Source organism: Grampus griseus (genome assembly GCF_964374135.1).
Source record: "Grampus griseus genome assembly, chromosome: 10".
NCBI classification, from domain to species: Eukaryota; Metazoa; Chordata; class Mammalia; order Artiodactyla; family Delphinidae; genus Grampus; species Grampus griseus.
Genome location: NC_139004.1, coordinates 78,465,207 through 78,483,544, shown reverse-complemented (window position 1 = coordinate 78,483,544; position 18,338 = coordinate 78,465,207). Strand labels below are relative to the sequence as shown.

General features: G+C 46.7%; 1 protein-coding gene across 3 annotated transcripts in view; it reads right to left on the bottom strand.

Moving 5' to 3' along the window:
• The window catches only part of ATXN7 (ataxin 7), a 126,193-nt gene that overhangs the window by 8,010 nt on the left and 99,845 nt on the right, over positions 1 to 18,338 (bottom strand). For all 3 annotated transcript variants that reach the window (XM_082662843.1, XM_082662845.1, XM_082662844.1), the window contains exons 6-11: positions 13,561 to 13,810; positions 11,269 to 11,528; positions 10,710 to 10,792; positions 6,103 to 6,368; positions 4,407 to 4,605; positions 3,945 to 4,066 (exon numbers count right to left, since the gene is read on the bottom strand). In XM_082662843.1, coding sequence (XP_082518969.1) covers positions 3,945 to 4,066; positions 4,407 to 4,605; positions 6,103 to 6,368; positions 10,710 to 10,792; positions 11,269 to 11,528; positions 13,561 to 13,810 — 1,180 coding nt within the window. The remainder of the gene's footprint in view (positions 1 to 3,944; positions 4,067 to 4,406; positions 4,606 to 6,102; positions 6,369 to 10,709; positions 10,793 to 11,268; positions 11,529 to 13,560; positions 13,811 to 18,338) is intronic.

Genomic DNA, 18,338 nt, shown 5'->3' with positions numbered 1-18,338 from the left:
GAAAACTGCCCTGACCGTCCTGACTCGCTTCATTCCCGCACTGCCCCCTGTTCCCAGACTCTGGAAGACTCTGGCAGTTTTAACGTGTGACCGATGATCACTGTCTAGCATCTCCGCAGACGGAGAGATCCACAGCTGATTTACCACTGTCCATCCAGCACGGTGCCTGGCACATAGAAGGCGCTCAAATGCTGAGACAACTCATGAAAGAACGAGGAAAAAGCAAGGGCACAGCTAGTTAATAACAACTGCTCGGTCCCAGCTACTGGCCTGAGAGCCTGTACGTGCCTGTACAAGGGAACAAAGCCCCCAGATCTCAGGGGGACTTCTGCTCACGGTGCGCTAACAGTGTACTCTGTCTATAATATTTGGGTAAAGTATGTATTCAAACAGTCAAACCAGGAAGGACTCCCCCACCCCGCCGCCCTCACCCTGGCTTTTATTTTAACTCTGATTTTTAAAACGTGACGGCGCCAAAATCTCAGAAACCCCTGTGGCATAATGAACACTGAGATGCAAAACAGCAAACGGCCTGACTGGAAGCCAAGTGCCAAGACTGCCCGGCTCCCGGCCTCCACGGGCAGCTCTGGCTGATCCGGGCGCCGTACCAGCGGGGGCCGGGTCCCTCATCCTTCAAGTGAGAGCGCTGGCCTAGACTGCTGCCCAAGGGCTTTCCACATGCGTTTTGAGAAGGACTATAGTTATTAATAAACGGTATCAACAACTGCAAGTGTGCAGCCCAGCCTTAAAACTCCCACTCAAAAGTGTGGCTCTGGCCCTAAGTCAGTGCTTCCCAACTGTGTCTGCACATCAGAATCACCTGTGGAGTTCAGGTAACACCCAGACGGGCCACACCAGAATCTCGGGGTGAGGTCCAGGCGTTAGTAAATTCCAAATCTCTCCAGGAGACTCCAGCCAAGGTTGAGAAGCCAGCCTCTACTCCCATGCTACTCACGAAGGATAAGCACTGACATTACCTGAGAGGCTTACTAGAGACGCTGAGTCCCTGGGCCTCACCCCAGACCTCCTTCATCGTGGTGTGTATCTCAGCAAGATCCCCAGGGCAACGGCACCTGTGAGAACCTCTGCTCGACACGCAGCACAGGGGCTCCGGCTCCCTGGGCGCAGTGGCTTCTCATGGCCACCAGGTGGCTTAGGAAGACGGGCCTAAGGGCCAGGCTGCTACAACCAAATCCTGTGAAAAGGAAAGGCTTCCACAGGGGCAGGGATGTGGACCTCTCTGGATGACATGGCCGGTTTCTCTTAAAAAAGCTCTTTTAAGTCATTTCTTACCTTCTGCATAAAGAAGAGACAAAAAAAGAAGAGGTAGTCATATTGACCTGTGTTTGCACACATGAACTCAGAGACACAAGCAACTGATAAAACTGCTTCTGTCTGTGAGGAGTGGGTAGAAAACAGGAGTATGGGGGCCAGGGGGACTAAAACTTCTCACTGTATGCCTCTTTATATTCATGTTTCCTTTTTCAGCCAAGTGACTTTATTACCAATCTAAAAAATTAATTAGAAAAAGGAAAACCCAAACCACAAAACCTTTGACAGCCATCCCAACCCCTCCTTAGGGGAAGTGCAATAGTCGTCCCCAGTCACAGCACACAAGCAGTGGACAGAGCTCACAGGAGCTTGCAATGCTCCAGAGGAAGAGCTGGTCTACTTTCACTGCTGCCCAGAGACTCCACACACTGAAGATAATGTACTTCACTGCCAGGCTCAAATCGCACCTCCACTTATCCCGAAGTTAACCACAGTAACTCAAGGGTAAGGGGCTGAGAAGAGTGCTGCCGGGGCTCTTTGCAAAAGGGAGGACTTTCGGTTGAGCCAGTAGGATGGGACCTGGCCGACCTCAAGACCTTCCGTGAGTGCCTCAAAGATGCCACCTGAAGAAGAGCTCTCTTCCGGTTGAAAAGTGCCGAGCCACTCCCGGCAAATCTCAGGGGTGGCCTGCGCCAGGCTCCCCTCACTCCCCTGTCGGCAGCATTTACTCCCTCAAGCACCTGGCCTGGCACCTCTCTTCAAGCTCCTACCTGCCCCAGGCCCGTGTGCCAGCTCATCACTGAGTGGCCCGTCTGTCTCTACCGAATTGACTTTTTCAAAACCAAAGGTCACGTTAACAGAAAGAACAGTTTCCTCCTCAATGGGAGCAAGTGACGGATAAGGCAGTGAGCCTCTGACAGAACAGAGAGAGACAGACAGTGGAGTCAACTTCAGGACCTGCTTCTTCAGAGGTTCAGAGCACAAGGAAGAAAACCTCTCCAACACAAGCCGTTAGGAACCGAAACTCTCTCAACCCAAACCACTGGCCATAAACCACTTACCAACATAATGGGGATTAAAATTCTGAGGACCCTTCTAAACCCTTAGGAGTACATTAAACCCATAGTTCTGTGAGCTCAATGAGCTCTCCAGGTCCCACCAGTAAGAAGCTGAGATTTCATGCATTTTAAAGTTTTCTGATGTGAGGCCACCCCCCAAAGAATCCCAACAAACCATGGCCCAAGTCTGTCTGTGGTTCAGAACACTGTTCCTTGAGAAAGGTTCTTACCTAGGAAGAACCAGGAAGAAACGTGAAATAAAGCAGAGCAACACTGCTGCGGGGCTGGTCTTCACCGTGAACAAGTGCAAGTCCTATCAACGAGCATGGGGATGGTTCTCTGGATTTTGGACTACCCGAGGTCTCTGACAACTCCCTCTGACTATATCAGGCAAGCAAAGCAGAGAGGCAAAAATAGATGTACTCGCAGAGTCCACTCAGGGAGGCACTAATAAATGACGCCCAAATGGAGGGTTTGGGATGACTAAGTATTATCGGACAGCCCCCTTTAGCAAAGCTCAGTGCTTCCCGAAGTAGGTTCCACCAAACGCTAGTCCCCAGGATGCTCCCCTAAAAGAGGTTTCCAGGTCAAAAGAGCCTGGGAGACAGTCCGCATTATACACGATATCCTCTGCTTTGAGAGTTACGACGGACCGTGCCTATTAAAGGCTTTGAGAAGTCCTGCAGTAACAAAAACTATTTTACTTTAGGAAAGGCTGAGCTAATAAACCTTTCGGGCCATGGAACTGTTCTTCCACTTAAAATCATGTTGGGGAAACGGCGTGCATAAGGCCACACGAGATGATCGCCTTACTTTCAACTGTAAACCAGAGCAAATGGCTCCTTTCCCTAAAGCCCTCAGCAGCTCCTCAGTGCCGTCAATCAATTTCAGTGTCACCTGACCTCTCGGATCCCCTCTTGTTCCAGGAGCTTTCTTGCTCTTTCTCAAACAAGCCATGTTCTTTTCTGACTCAAGACCTTTGCACATACGGTTCTCCTTGCCTGGAACCCACTCCTCCCCGCCAGCCCCACGGCTGCTCTCTCTCATCCATTCATCTCAGTTCAAGGGCCCCTTAAGACAGGCTCTCCATGAATCCCTCCATCCTGTTATTTTCCCATCTCAGCTCTTAGGTGGGTGCAGACCCTGGCTCTACCTCTAACGTTCTGTGTGACCTTGCTTCTCAGTTTCATTACCTGTAAAACAGGAATAATCCAGGCCACGTGACACAGCAAGGTGTGAAAACTGTACTTGCTAAGGTGCCTGGCCTACAGTAGTCTCAGTAAGCGCTACAGGTTATTAGCGTTTCTGTTCTCTCCCTTACGACAAGCTATGAGCTCTATGTTCTGTTGACTGGCTTTCGCATTTCTCCCTGACCTAGAATGTGAGCTCCGTCCATCTGGGAGTCCCTCGGCCTGAAACCCCAGCACCGAGAACAAGACACATTTGCTCCGAGAGTGAGTGGATGAATGATGAGGGCCCTTCCTCCAGGGCTGGTCAAAGGCCATGTGTTCATCTCAGAGACCACTACCTTCATTAAACCAGCCCCGTAAGAAACAAAGAGGATGCAGCCCTAACGCGCCACCCGCCCACAGAGGTGGGGGGACGGGCACTCACTTCCACAGCTGCGCGTTCAGATGCTTCTCCACCATGAGGTTGAGGGCGCAGCGAAGCCGGTTCCACCTGGAGTCAAACACGTAATAGCCTCTTCCAATCTGCCGGCTCCCGAATGTGCAAAACTGCAAGAGAGAGAGCACACGCTCGGACTCGCTAACTCCGAGGGCGTGCGGCCCGGGAAGAAGCGGCCAGGACAGACGGCGCTTACTGAGGACCGAGGGCTGTGAAGCACGAGTGTGACAACGCCTGGCCCTGAGTGTCATGGAAGAGAACGGAAAGAGCAGGAGACGCGCCCGACCGAGTGCATGCCGCCTCGGGGCGCCCTGCTCTGAGCTGCACTCGCACCTTGACCTCGCCCCACACGGACCGGAGGGCATGCCCAGGTCCCCGCCGCACCCCCCCTGCAGTGCCCCGTCCCTGCGGCGTGGGGAGGGTTGGCGCGGGGGCGGATGTGGAACTTACAGATGCTGGCTGAGGATGATGACCTGAATAATGACAGTCCAGTTTTTCAACAGACTCTTCTTTGTCATCGCCTTCTCCCTCCTCACTGGATAACCGAGAAGCTGGCTCAGTGGCAGGCAGGGGAGGGTGTGGAGATTCATGGACTGGAGGAGGGTCAATGGGGGCACTCCCACCTTGCTGAGCAGGGCAGCCTGGAGGCCTTGGTGAGTAGAAAGTGCAGCACTGATCAGATCACATCACATGTATGGGAATCAGCCGCCTTAACTCAGATACAACAATGTCTCCAAAACCATCAGGGGAGGTCTGGGCTCCACCACTAGCACTAGGGACACAGATGCTGATCCGGAGGGCCTGGGAGTGAAGGGTCCTCTCTCCCGAACCGCGCGATGTCAAATGCAGCTGTCTGCCCAGTCTAACCAAAGTAACTTATAACCACTTCTCTATTCCACAGCCACCTGGTCCGCCTCCTATTCTCCCCAAAGAAGGCGAAATACATGTGGAGTTTGAGAGAATTCTTTCTTTGATTCCTCTTCAAATTTCACCTGGAACTGGGTGACTAAGGCAATCAATGAGGTAATTGGTAATGTGCTCGAAAATAACCTAAGAGGGACAGGAGGTGATAAAAGAAGGTAGCGTTACCATTTTATGTGGGTAATCTAGAGTGTGTAACTCAAGGACAGCAGTGTGCTTTTCCAACACACATAAAGGCCTGGTGTTTCTAGCCTTAAGCCTATTTTTTAATAGATGGAAAAACTTTAATGAAATTGGCCAAAGAAAGGACTTGCAAAGGAATCGACAGCCTGGGCCTGGCCACATTCTCGGGCACCTCCTCTGATCACTCCTCCAACCGTGTTGTTCGGAAACCAGGGGGCCCACGTGGGGACAGGCTCACGGGCACGCTCAGGTTTGCAAGACGGAGGCACTTCCACCCCTCACAGGACCATTTCAAGAATCAGACACGTGAGGATAAAGGGTTAATTAAGCAAGAGCACCCAAGGGTTGGCACATTGCTAAGCACAAGCCCTCGGCCCAGACTCAAAACCCTCGTTCTCTATGCCTTTCTTTGCCCCTTCTTTCTGGAAAGTGGGTACAAAGTCCTTTACTTCAACTGGGTTAAATATACAAGCACGCACACACATATATTCAGCCCACCATCACTGTCTCCAAGGGATGTGTCTAAGTTCTGACCTGCTGCTCACTACACAGCTCAAATGACTCCTACACGCTCAGGCCAGAGTCCCAAATGAATGAATGAAAAAACACGCTGTAAATGGATGCTGTAAAGACGCAGGCTGAATGCCTACCCCCAGCAAGAATCCCAACTGCTGTGTTTTGCAAGAAGCGAGATAAATGAATGGGAAATGGCTGCCAAAGCCATGTGAAATGTTCCCGTCACTAACTTGCAGGCAGAAACCGGGCCGCAGCCCTACTCAACAGGGTCAGGAGACACCGAACGCTGAGCAAGGGCAGAACAGATAATTCTAGCTTTACTCTGCTGCTTGCATTTGGCCACAAACAGTCCTGGTTGAAACTCAGTGATGAACGTTCTTTTTTCTTAAAGTAAAACCCCATTAGAGAAACATCTCTTCTCGCAGCGAGCCTGATGTCTGTCCTCGACATCACGATACACCGGGGCTCTACAGTCTGCACGTCTGTTCTCTGAAAGAGGGAGAGAGAGCTGTTGGACGGGGCTTACCTTGGAAGACTGGGGGTGTGAGGTTTAGGTTTACTAGCTACAAAAGGCTTTGATTCGGAAGGAATCACTCCGTGAGAGTTTTGGTGTGGCTCCTGTGAAGTTCTAGGAGGAGTGGGATGCGGGTCCCTGAGAGGCTGCGTTGGTTGCTGAGAGTCCGGATGGCGAATCGATTCCTTTTCCCTGGTTTTGTTTTTGTGCTCGGCTAACAACACATCGAATCGTTTTCTTCTACCCTGGACAGCCCTCCGCTGGGTTAAGGAATGTGTCTACAGACCAAAAACAACAACAACAAAAACAAACAACCAGAAATGGAGGAATCGCAGTCATCACTTTTTCTGCCATACATCCAAAAACACCAATGAAACAAGCAATTCGGAGTATTAGCTTAATCAGAGGCTGCTCAGCATCTGACAGGCTAAAAATCTTGAGTGTGATTTTTTTTTTCCTAATAGTTAGAAGCAGATATTCCAGCCTCCAAATGTATAAGAACCTGGTGATGTTATTTCCACCAGAAGAAAGAAGAAATGTTAAATAACCATGCCACCAGGTATGTAACTGAGGGGCAAACAGTAGATACAAACAGGTAACAGGTCCTCGTGTTTTGTGCGACAGGAACTATTCATTGACCGGAGCTGTTACCAACTCCGCTAGAAAAGCCCCCTTTGGGCCATTTAGAGTTTTGAACGGTAACAGGGGAGAAGCACTTATTCCATAAAATACGTATCACAAAGTCTTCTTTCACTAACTGCCAGAGAGTAAAAATTAAACACAACTGTTTCTTTCTTCCTGTGACAATGCCATACAGAGAGAAAGGGGCTCACAGCATCCTGGAGACAGGCCGAGGGAGACCTGGGGGGATTAAAGAGTAGGAGGCCAAAAGAAGACAGGCTGTGCACAGGAGAAGACGCAAACCAGCATCTGAGTCCCTATCGAAAGACACTCCCTATGGGAATCAAGAAAACGGGATAGGATTTTTGGATCCAGAGACGATGTCTAACCTCAGAATTTAAAAATGGTCACATTCTTTTTACTGGAGTATAACTGCTTTACAATGCTGTGTTAGTTTCTGCTGTACAATGAAGTGAATCAGCTATATGTACACCTAGATCCCCTCCCTCTTGGACCTCCCCAAAACGGTCATTGTTGAGAAATGTGAAATTACTCGAGAAGAAGAATGGTCAAGTAAACCTGACCACTCCATACTGCTTAGGGCCTCCGTCTGTAAAGAAAAAAATGCAAGGAGCCGCTAACCACAGCAGCGCCAAATCACACCTCCCAAATATGCGTTCATCTACATAAATCCTTCCCTCTTCTATGTTACAGCAATACTACAAATGATACTCTCTGTGTGTTCATTATACACACATTATACAAATGTACTGCTCTACAGGCTTACATTTTCGCTCCAATTTAAGGGATTTTAAGGGGAGTTAGGCTTCTAATTCTCTTTTGCGGTTCAGTAACATAACCTACGTCCGTACCACATACACTGCAAACTATGTTCGCCCAAAATCTAACCTGGCACAGATAGTTAGAAAACTGTGTTGAGGTTCTTTTTAAGATTTTACTTGGTTTTCTTTAATATGTAATATATCCACAAGAAAGTAACCCTAAATGAAGACAAGGACCTTTGCTTTGTTCAGTGCTGTACCAACACCTAGTACAGCACCTGGCACGCCATAAACGCTTCAAACAAAAACCAGATAAAAATAATGGCCCCCAATACATGTTGAATGAACAAACGAATATACAACATCACTGGGGGTCCACCTGCCTGTCTCTCCAGACAGATGACACAGAAGCCTCTCCTCACCTTTGCGTGTCCCCTGGTGCTTAGAAGACGCGGAAAGACCAAGTGAAGAAAGTAGGCAGAGACGATCAGTATTTTCCCAGCTTGGTTTGAAGAGAACATAGCATTTGCCCTGAGCTCTGAAGAACCTTCCAGCCGCAACCCTGATGCCCCCTCCTCCCCATCAGAACTCTGTGGGGGGCTGCCCAAGGCTCGCAGGATAAAGAGCACCTGTACGAGGCCCGGGGCACCCCCGCCCCCTGCTCCTCTGGCACCAGGTGCCGCCTCCGCCTCCTGGCTGCCTTTCACACCCTAAGCTCTTTGTCCTGCCCCGTCCCAGAGCCTTCACAAAGGCTGTCTCCTCTGCCTCTCCCACCCCTTTCTGCCCAGACAAATCATATGGATTTCAGCCCAGTATTCCCACAGCAAAGGAGCCTTCCCTGACTCAGTTCCCCTAGTGAAGGCTGTCATTACACAGGCCTCTCTTTTTTTATTACCCCTCAGTGGTAACTTTTACAGTTACTTGAGTCATTACCAAGTTAATCTTCATCTCTTCCATTAGACTGTAAGCCCCAAAAGGGCAGGAGCCACGCCTTGATTTTGTTCAAGCCTGTATCCTCTGAGGCCCAGAAGGAGGTCTGTGCCCGCAGATGTGTGCAGTAAATGCTCCTACCCTGAGAGGAACCCACATCTACTTGCATGGAAGGCACAGAGGACACAGAACAGAACACTGGACAGATGAGGAAGTGAGGAGGGGACAGTGAGGGTGGCAGGCAGACGACAGAGGGACAGGAGTGGGCAGCAGCAGATGCCCTGACAGCTAAGAGAACGGACAACGTCCTCAGTCTAAGACAGGAGAGATCTGGGCAGCAGCGTGGGGGACATTCAGCTGGGTCCTTTGACACGCCAAGACCCGCCGCTTGCATGTCAAGCATTCCAGTGTGTTTACTGGCCCACCGCTGAATGGATTCGGGCCGCAACAGAGGCAAGCAGAGGGAGAAGCACTGACAAACAGAACACGGGAAGAAAGTAAGGGTGTTCTGTGCAAGTGCAGGCCAGCCACAATGCTGCATGTTCTGCCAGCTCTATGCCGAACTCATGGCATGCCTGGATGGAGATGCATACTAATGCAAAGACAGGCTTAGCACCCTGCTACAGATGGTAATGACACCCTTAACAGGACACATGGAGAGCATACACGACTTAAAAAGGAAGATGCGAGAAAAATGCAGGATCGACACAAAGCCAATGAAGGTTCAGAAAGAAGGCTGGTCAAATTCCTTGCGGATTCGGAGTTGATAAAGCTTTTGGTTCACCAGCATGCCTCACAGACGATTAAAAAAGAGCACCCTGGGTAAAGCTAGCATCCTTCATTGACCACACGTGTCACAATACTGAGAAATCTATGTTTCTGAGAGCCAGGCAGGCAGGAAGAGAGCAGAGAGGGGTTGGCAGTGTGACATGGCGTGGAGCAGGGCTGAGGCACACACTCACAAGTTCCCTCAGGGGCAGCTGAACAGGATATGATTCTACAGAGCTCAACTGGCTACCGTCAAACAACACACCACTCGATGTGTTCAGTTAATATTATATAAAACAAAGCAATCTGTCCTGAGGAGTTTTTAACCTAGAGATTCAATGGTGCAACTGGAGTGGGGATGACCATCTACCTCTGAAATAAAATGCAAAATTCAGAATACATATGTGTATATATGTCTTCCTCTGGGAAGAGAATCCATAATTCTTTAAAAATTAGGTATTTAAAGGTGTTTTTGACCAACCTAGTTCCTCACAAGATTCAGTACCATTGTTGCAAGATAAAATCCACACGCTAAAATTAAATTAGAAATTGAAATTAAAATAAGAACTACCGAGAAATAACATTTCCCGTTTCTGAAGATTTTAACATTCCTCTACTGTTTAGGGCTGGAGTGGAGTCTGAATTTCTTTATTCAAACATAATCTTTGGTAAAACTTAAAATAATACATCAAAAATTTTATTAATTTTTAGAGAACAACACTATTTTTATAATTTTTAACCTCCTCCTCCAAACAAGTGTTTTAAAATTACTTCAAGGCAATGATTCTTAATACTTTTTGAACCCTTCTGCACGGTGGCTGGGGACATAAGCATATATGCTCATTTATGAAGGGGGTCTACTGAAGCCAGAGGCCACCCCCATGTCAACCCTTATTTTATAGCAAATATACCGCCTTCTCACTAGCATACTGGCATTTCAAAGGAAAACTCAGGATAGAAAGGGGGAATCTTTACATTTTCTTGGGTTTTACATATACATTAGATTATGTGGTACCTAGCATTTTTTTTAGAACTAAAAAAATAAAGCGATCTCAAAGTCACAGATATTTTTAAAGTAGCTGTAAAACTGAAGAACCAGAGATAACACAAACATTTTAAGAATATTCACATATATGCAAAGGAAATGTCTGGACTCATTCCAAGTCAGTACAATTTAAACCACAGTAAAGGGGAGGCTCTCAAATTAAATTTCTATGAGGAAATATTAAAAGGCTTTGAAAATAACAGATTGATTAGGGAAAAAACACCATTCCCCTGCATACAGTAAGGCTCACTGAAGGCAAAACCCCTCTTAAGATAGCAGTTTATAACAACAGGCTCCACGTTTTCTGAACTTGAGGCATTCTTCATCAAAACGGAGTCATTCCCTCACTTAAAAATTCAGAACAACCCTCAGAACAGATGCCCTGTGAGTGAGAGACGCTTGGGGCACAGTGCTGTGCAGCCCAGGTCCCCAAGCTTCCTGGAGCATCGGGCTCTGCCCAGGAGCCCCCCTACCTTGCATGTCAAAGATCGGGTGCAGGGCTTCTTGGTGTCGAGATCGATGACCCCACAGTGGATGTCAGGATCAAACTCCCTTTCTGTCAAAAGCACACAGACATTACAATGTCAAACGCTGCTTCATTTATTTTGAAAATAAGAAAATAGGAGAAATCTGAGATTCTCCTATCTCAGACCAATTATAACTTGAAGAAAATCTACCACATTATCAATAAATATGAAATACACAATGTACGAGCGCCACAAAAAAGCCATGACATCTCTAAGAGAGTGGGGACTTTCGCCACCAGATGACAGGAAAGAGACTGTTTAAGCCAGCATTACTCATTACTCCATTTAGGAATACACCACTAGAAAGCTACTTTTACGTCACCTACCTACACGCGTGCACTTTAAAACCAAGAATGAAGAGCTCGAAGACACTACTTAAGGAACTTCATCCTTAAGCTGAAGTTGGCCAGTTTTAAAAAAAGGACTTACAGATAACGGTTGATTTGCTCTCCCAGGAATGCCCAATTAATACAGAAGGGAATACTGAGAGAAAATGTGAAGTTACCTGATAATCTCTTATTTAAAAATTTCCTGTTATTGGAGTTATCTTCTGACTTCTTTTCCAGCGTAGGCGGTGCAGGAAGCCCTTTGCCATTCAGAATCTGTCCAGGCGAAGGCAAGGTTGGCTTTGGTATTGAGGGGCAGTTAAGGCCAGGCTTGACTGAGGAACTCACAGCAGCAGGACAGGCTGGCCCTACCGCAGATTTCAGTAGTGTGCCATCCATCTTCGGAGGAATCTTTTCCACTTTGACAGAGGGCGTCATGCTGTCGTAGGGGGAAGTGAGAACACCAGCACCTGAGTGCCCCAGCAGCCCAGGGTGACTGGTGAGCCAGAGGGACGAGGGCAGAGCCTGGATCTACCTGTGCACCGTGCGGAGCTAGGCTCCCAAAGGTACATTACGAAAATTTGTTAGGGCTGCGCAGAAAACTCAGTAAGACTTTTACTCAGTCTGTAAGCCCTTCTGGAGAGGCAGAAAGCTCCAGAGGAACCATCAAATTTACCTGGTCTATCGTCATTCCCGTTACCCAATGTAATTCCTGCAAGAAGCAAAATATGAAAAGGTCTAAAAGGACCAAAGACTACTGCAGGACCTTTAGAGGATATCTTTTGAGAGCTGTCATTTTTAAGAAATGATCCATCAAATTAAAGTAAAATGAGTGAGCAGAGAAAAGAACAACTGAAATTAGAGAACATTTCCAAGAAATGTCACTAAGGACTTGGAAGAACTCAAATGTGCCTAACAATGTATCTCCAAGAAGAGGCTCTCTGCCTCTGTCAATGAGGAAGACCAATGTTTAATTAGGATACGATGTGTCAGTGAAGTGGTAATTCTCCAGTCCCTGAAAAAGGTTTCTCTATAGGAGCCTGGAATCTTAGTGCCTGACACTCAGCTGGTGAGCACTGAATACCTGTATCGCTAACCAAGAACTGACTTTTTTCTGGAATCTTACTGATACTGTCATTTGGGTAGCAAATGTTGGTACGAAGCTAACAGTTAGCCTGGTCCCCGTCTAGAGCCCAGCTACAAATAAAGAAGATTTGGACTGATGAGGTTTTATACACTTTGCCCAGTGGCGTCAGTGCTCTAACAGCTGGTAAGCGGGCGAATGGCTTACACACTGTACTGGCATTTTCTTTGGCGCTCTGACAGCTCCAGGAATGAAAGCCAAGCTTCCTGTACTTGCACTTCTGACAGATGAGCAGAGGCTGCGGGCTTAACAACCAGGACAAATAGCACCAAACAGCTGTACCTGGAACAGCCCGAGAGCAGCAGAGACACTGCAAGATGCCACGGCCTCTCCCAGCTGGCAGGGTCCGTGCGCAAGAGCAGGTGCTGGCCGTTGCCCGAAGATTAACCAGGTTATCAGACCTTGGGACTGCGATGTGTGGCATACCCTCCGAAAGGGAGGCAGGCCAGGGAAAAGCCACCTGCCACCAAGGCCGAAGCATGCCGTGATGGGGCAAGATATATTTCCACGGGAGTGCACGGCTGCTCCCTCATGTCACCCACAAAGAGCCTGCCAGCCTACAGGCCCACCAGGGAAGCTCGTCAAGGCCTTGCCTGGTGGTGTGAACTTCTTCCAGTCTCCCCTCATCAGGGCTTGGATGTGAACCCAAGACTGGGGGTGGGAGGAAGCACTGCTTCCCTATTTGCTGTGCAGGCCCCAGAAAATCCTAGAACAGCTTCTGGGGATCTCTTCACCTTTTTATTCCTACTGTCATCCTCAGCGGCGGCACCAGCATCCGTTCCTTTAAGGTCTCCTGTGGGCCGGACACTAGCCAGGTGCTTGAGTCTAATACATGAATCCTGCCACCCCCACTAACCCTGCACAGGGGCCGTTATCTCAGACTCTGAGATAAACAGGGCCTTGGCCAGGCCCCTCACCTAGGGAATGATAGAGGCGGGATTTGAACCCCAGGCCTGTTTGACCTGAGGGGCCCGTGGCTAAAGTTCTTCAATCTTATCACGCTTCCCTCTCCTTACCCAGAAAATGGAGATAACAGCAATACCTATTTCAAAGGGTTGTTGTGATAAGTAAATGACAATACACTTAGCTAAATTTCAATAGCTGGCACACAAGAAAGGAGCAATAGATAAGTATTATTATTGCTATTATGACTCTATAAAGTCTCCCAAGGTATAATAGGGAAACAAAAAGAAACAACAACATATATTTGAATTTTCCCCAAAGTGGGCTCTCTTTCACATTATGCACATACACTCTCAGATGCTACTCGTGTACACAGTTCCACTTCTGGCAGGTGAGCTTTAAGAACCCTCTGGGCCATACTCACATTCTACCATGGGGGACTCTATTTTGCTGAATGGGATGCATTGGCCTGTTCCCCCTGAGCTGCAGTTTCTCTTTGGGCGATTTCAACAACTTGGAACTTAACGAGGATGCACTTAGAACACCTCCACTGGAAGAACGGCTGCTTCCACTTCCACTGCCTCCTTTGCTTTTGGACAGAGAAGGGAAGAAGGAAAATACTGAAGTGGGAGGAACGGCCAAAGAAGGCTTGCTGGATGAGCTATGTCTTCTTTCTGAAAAGGAACACAAAAGGGGCGGGGGGTGGGGGGGGGGGAAAGACACTGTTTCAGGCCAAGTCTCCAATGGAACCCTGCGGGAGTCCCCGGAAATCAACACATTTAGGTTCAAATACGTGTCACTAAGTGAAAATATATTAAACTCAGCAGCTTTCAGAAATGGCTTATCTAGACCCCACAGACTTATTCTGGATTCTAGGAACTGGTCCTTCTGCTTAGGAAACGTCTCGGCCTGAAGAGGTTTATCATACATAGACAACCATTAGGAAACAGACATTCTAACCCTGAGAAGAGTGGGTTTTGCATTTTAGAAATGAACCTCACTGCAACTTGTAGTCAGAGAGGGGAAAAGTATTCATTCATCTGCAGAGCTCTGCTAATTGCCACTGCACGGAATTCTTTCTTCCTTTCTAGCGTAGTACCTCTCCAATTTTCAAAACAGCAAAATGTTAAGAAACAAGTTGTACCTTAATTTTTTTTTTTGTCACTACCCACCAGTATATGACACCAAATAAGAATGTTTCTAGGGTTATCTTATCGTTCCCTAAGAATCTGTGCTGAAATTTTCCAGTGAATCACTTCACTCCCCACTCCCAACGCCCCCCCCCTTTTAAATAATCTCACTTGACTACAGATGGCACAGCTCTTGTTCACACCATAGGATGCCAAAGGCGCAAGACAAAAATACCACAAATAGCTAAGCCTGCTTTTTATACCAGGAAGTAATTCATGGTTAAGTAAGGACTACTCAGGCTTAACTGAAAGTAAGTCTATCCACTAGAGAATCAGGTTTTCTCAGAGTAAGGCAACCCACACTAAATAAATCGAGAGCTGTTGAAGAATGTTACCATCGGAAACAAGTAAATTACTTAGTAACTTTATCTACTTAAGTACCTCAAGCTGGTAGCTTCAGTAGTTGCCTTTAGTTGAACTTGTAATTTAAAATACGTTTGCTTTACTCTTAAGTTTTAAAATGTATGTGATCCAACATTTATTTATCACAATATGGAAGCTATATGAGTATTTTTTAAATTAAGCATATTAGAATCAATTTGACTACAACCATCATGTAAAGGATTTATTTCCAAAGGTCCTTTTAAATCAGTCCTGAGACTCTCTGTGAAGCTGTGCTGACTTATTCCCAGGAGGGCAATAGCTCAATGACGCTGTATGAGGTACTAAAGAGCCTGCTCTACACCAGGACAAAATCATTATGCTATCTACAGGCAGAATTCAAATTCTCCAACTAGACCACACAAAGGCTACAAGCAGGTTAGGAAGGCTAAACTGATAGTAATTTATAAGTGCCTGCTGCTTCCCCCCACCCCCGCCAGATATGAAAGTAGTGTGTAAGGGAGGGAAAGCTAAAATAACAAGTTTAATAATTTTCCAAATTTGACACCTGAGGTTTTCTTTAAAAAAAATTAGTTTCCTTCTCTTCCGTGATCCCAAAACACTCTGAATATACTTTCAAGCATCAGCACTTGTCAGCCAGGACTGTAAAAATCTGTCTCCCGTTCTGCCGACTCCCTTGGATGGTGGAGCTTCCTGTCTCGGTCATCTGCCCCGACAGCGTGGCACAGAGTAGGCCTTCAATTAACATTTGCCCGATTGGTATGGCTCTTCTTATGAAGACAGTGATTTTCAAATGGTCCTAGAGCAGTGGTTCTCAACCTTGGCTACACATCGGCATAATCTAATGAGCTTAAAAAATACTGATGCCTCAGTCCCACCTTCAAAGATTCTGATTCTGATTTTTCTGTGGCCTGGGCATCCAGACTTTTACAAACTCTTCTGTGTGATTCCACTGCGCAGTCAATGGTGAGAGCCTACCCTAGACGAGGCTAATGCCTCAAGAACCATTAACCACAGCTGAGTAAATTACCATCTCTATGGCACTGAGAACACTGCCGGGCACGTGGCACTATATACCAGGGTTTGTTAAATGAAGCTCACCGCTACTACTTGTCCTCAACTAGTGTTTTCCAAACTTCCCTCAACTGCAAACTATTTTCATCATTCTTACCAAAGACACATAAAATACTATTTTTTACTCAACACTTTTATTCAAATTATCAACTCTACTGTTCCTTCCTCCTCCTCAATCTAATACTCACCAGTCTTTCACGGGGACAGCATTGGTATTTTGGACACAACAATCCTTGTACAGGATTTCAGGGTGGTTAGAATTCCTGTCCCCCAGCCCTTAATCACCAGCAAGTAGTGCCCCTCTATCAGGGGCAACCTGAAACTACCCCCAATCTGTTTTCAGATGGCCCAACTTTGTGAAGCAGGGTACCATACCACTCTCAGTGTTTTCCAGAACTCTTATTGTTTTCCAAAACAATAGCATCTATAAAACAACAGGTTTCAAAAGTGTGTAATATATATCTCTGATATACATTAAAATTATTAAATATTTAAATTAAAATGTTCAGCCACAAAAATCACCCCCAGTGACAGTGTACTAAAGGAATAATTACCATGTCTGTGGTACAAAGAGGGGGAAAAATTCCAACCAAAACTTTGACTTCTAGGAAATACACTCTTTTTACTATTTGGGGGGTATCAGAATTCTCAAGCAGGTGTCTCAGAGTAAAAGTGATATATTTTCTCTGATATCAAATGATGTAAAGAAAATTCTCAATCGAATTAAACATAGTTCACTGTAATGCTTGTTTTGAAAACGTAAACTTATTCCGAAGTCACTGATCTACTAAGGAACAATTTGAGCAAAAAGAATTTTTGTATTTCCTTCTGCAAGATTTCATCGGCAAGAAGCACTAGGTAAATGCAGAAAACGACACCTGGCTAAACTGAGCCACGTGGGAATAAAAGCTCACACCCTCAGCCTGCCCAGCCACCCCCCCCCCGCCCCGCCCCCAAACATCCACCATCCACCTCAGTTCACCATGGACCTTAGGAGCCACACCATCCACACAGCTGGTGCTACACCTTTTCCTCGATATCAGATAATCTTCCTTCCACCGCTTCACAATAGCTTACAAACTGAAACCCTTCCGACACCTACCTGCAAAAGCACATGTCAGGTTGTTTTCAAGGAAAACTGTCATGTTAGAATGAATATTTATGTATTTTTTAAACCATTTAATACACATAAAACTGTGCTACCATTCTTGTTAGGTTCCTATCTTTTTCTGGGTGTCACTGATAAAGTTTTGGGTGTTGTACCCATTATCCCATTTTTCTAATGAGTCTCCTATGGTTTTTATTACGTCATTTTGCATAATGCAGTAATTTCTTAGGAATGTGTGCTGTCTTATGGCAGAACTGGCTGCAACTTCCAGTCTGCCCTTTCAATTTTTTCTTTCTTTTTTTTTTTTAGCTGCATCGAGTGGCATGTGGGATCTTAGTTCCCTGACCAAGGATCGAACCAGAGCCCCCTGAAGTGCAAGCGCGGAGTCCTAACCACTGGGCCACCAGGGAAGTCCCTGTCCTTTCAATTTTCTATCCCCATCATAGTCCACTTTCCCTGTTTTCTTCTGTTAATGCTTTTTTTTTTTCCTGAGTTGTCTATTAACTCTTTGATATGGGATTTTGCATTAGAAAATCAAGAGTGAAAGCTTTCTAACATTAAAGGTCAGCTGATATATCAATAACATTTCAGAAAAGTTGTACTTTCTACTGCAACAATAAAAGCTATTTAAAAACTAAGAATGGCAATCCATCATGTGAACTTCTTTCATTCACTAGAACTTGAAACAGACTGCGTGCGTGCGTGCGTGCGTGTGGGTAACTGTGATTCTGGCTGAAAAGTGCCAGCTCAAATCCCTGTCATGCTGCTGAATTAAGTTGTTCCTTCACATCATGGTCTGGTAACTCATTCTCTGGAAAGGGTGGCATTTGGCTTTCCCTTCACGAGAAAGCAAAGAAGAAAACACAAATTAAATTATAGTTGAGTTGGACTCTCCCCAACCTTTCACACTGGGCCCCTATTTTTCTTAAGATTTTAAACTGGGCTTCCAGTTTTAAAAAAGTGTTTGTTTCCAGATCAAAAGGGAAACGGGCAAGTTATGGGTAGGGTTAGGGACCTTATATTAAGTGGACAAACTGGTGGCCAGATGCTAAGCATAACTGAAGTGTGGTTTGGTGAGGAGTCCAAGTTGAGTTTTCAAAGCACTCCTCTCTCCAGGGTCTGGCACCAGCCCAGAGAAAGCACACACTGTCCCTGAATGAGCAGGGCACTGTGAATGGCTCCAGCAAGCAGGAGAGACAGGCAGACCAACAGACAGACAAACACAGATACAGTGAAAAGACAGAGCAGAGACAGAAGGACAGACACGGGTGAGTGTGCGGTGTATGTGTGGCAGTGCTGGGGTTGGGGGCGGGGGGGACCACAGAGACAGATCTGGAAACAGAGACAGGGAGAAAGAGACAGAGCAAGAGATGGATGCATCGGGCTTTCTTCCCTTGTGGCTTGAGCATGTGATACCACTGCAGGCAAGGGTAGGATTCCGAGGTGGCCAGGGGAGAGGACAGCTTTCAGTCTTCCAAAATAGAAAGC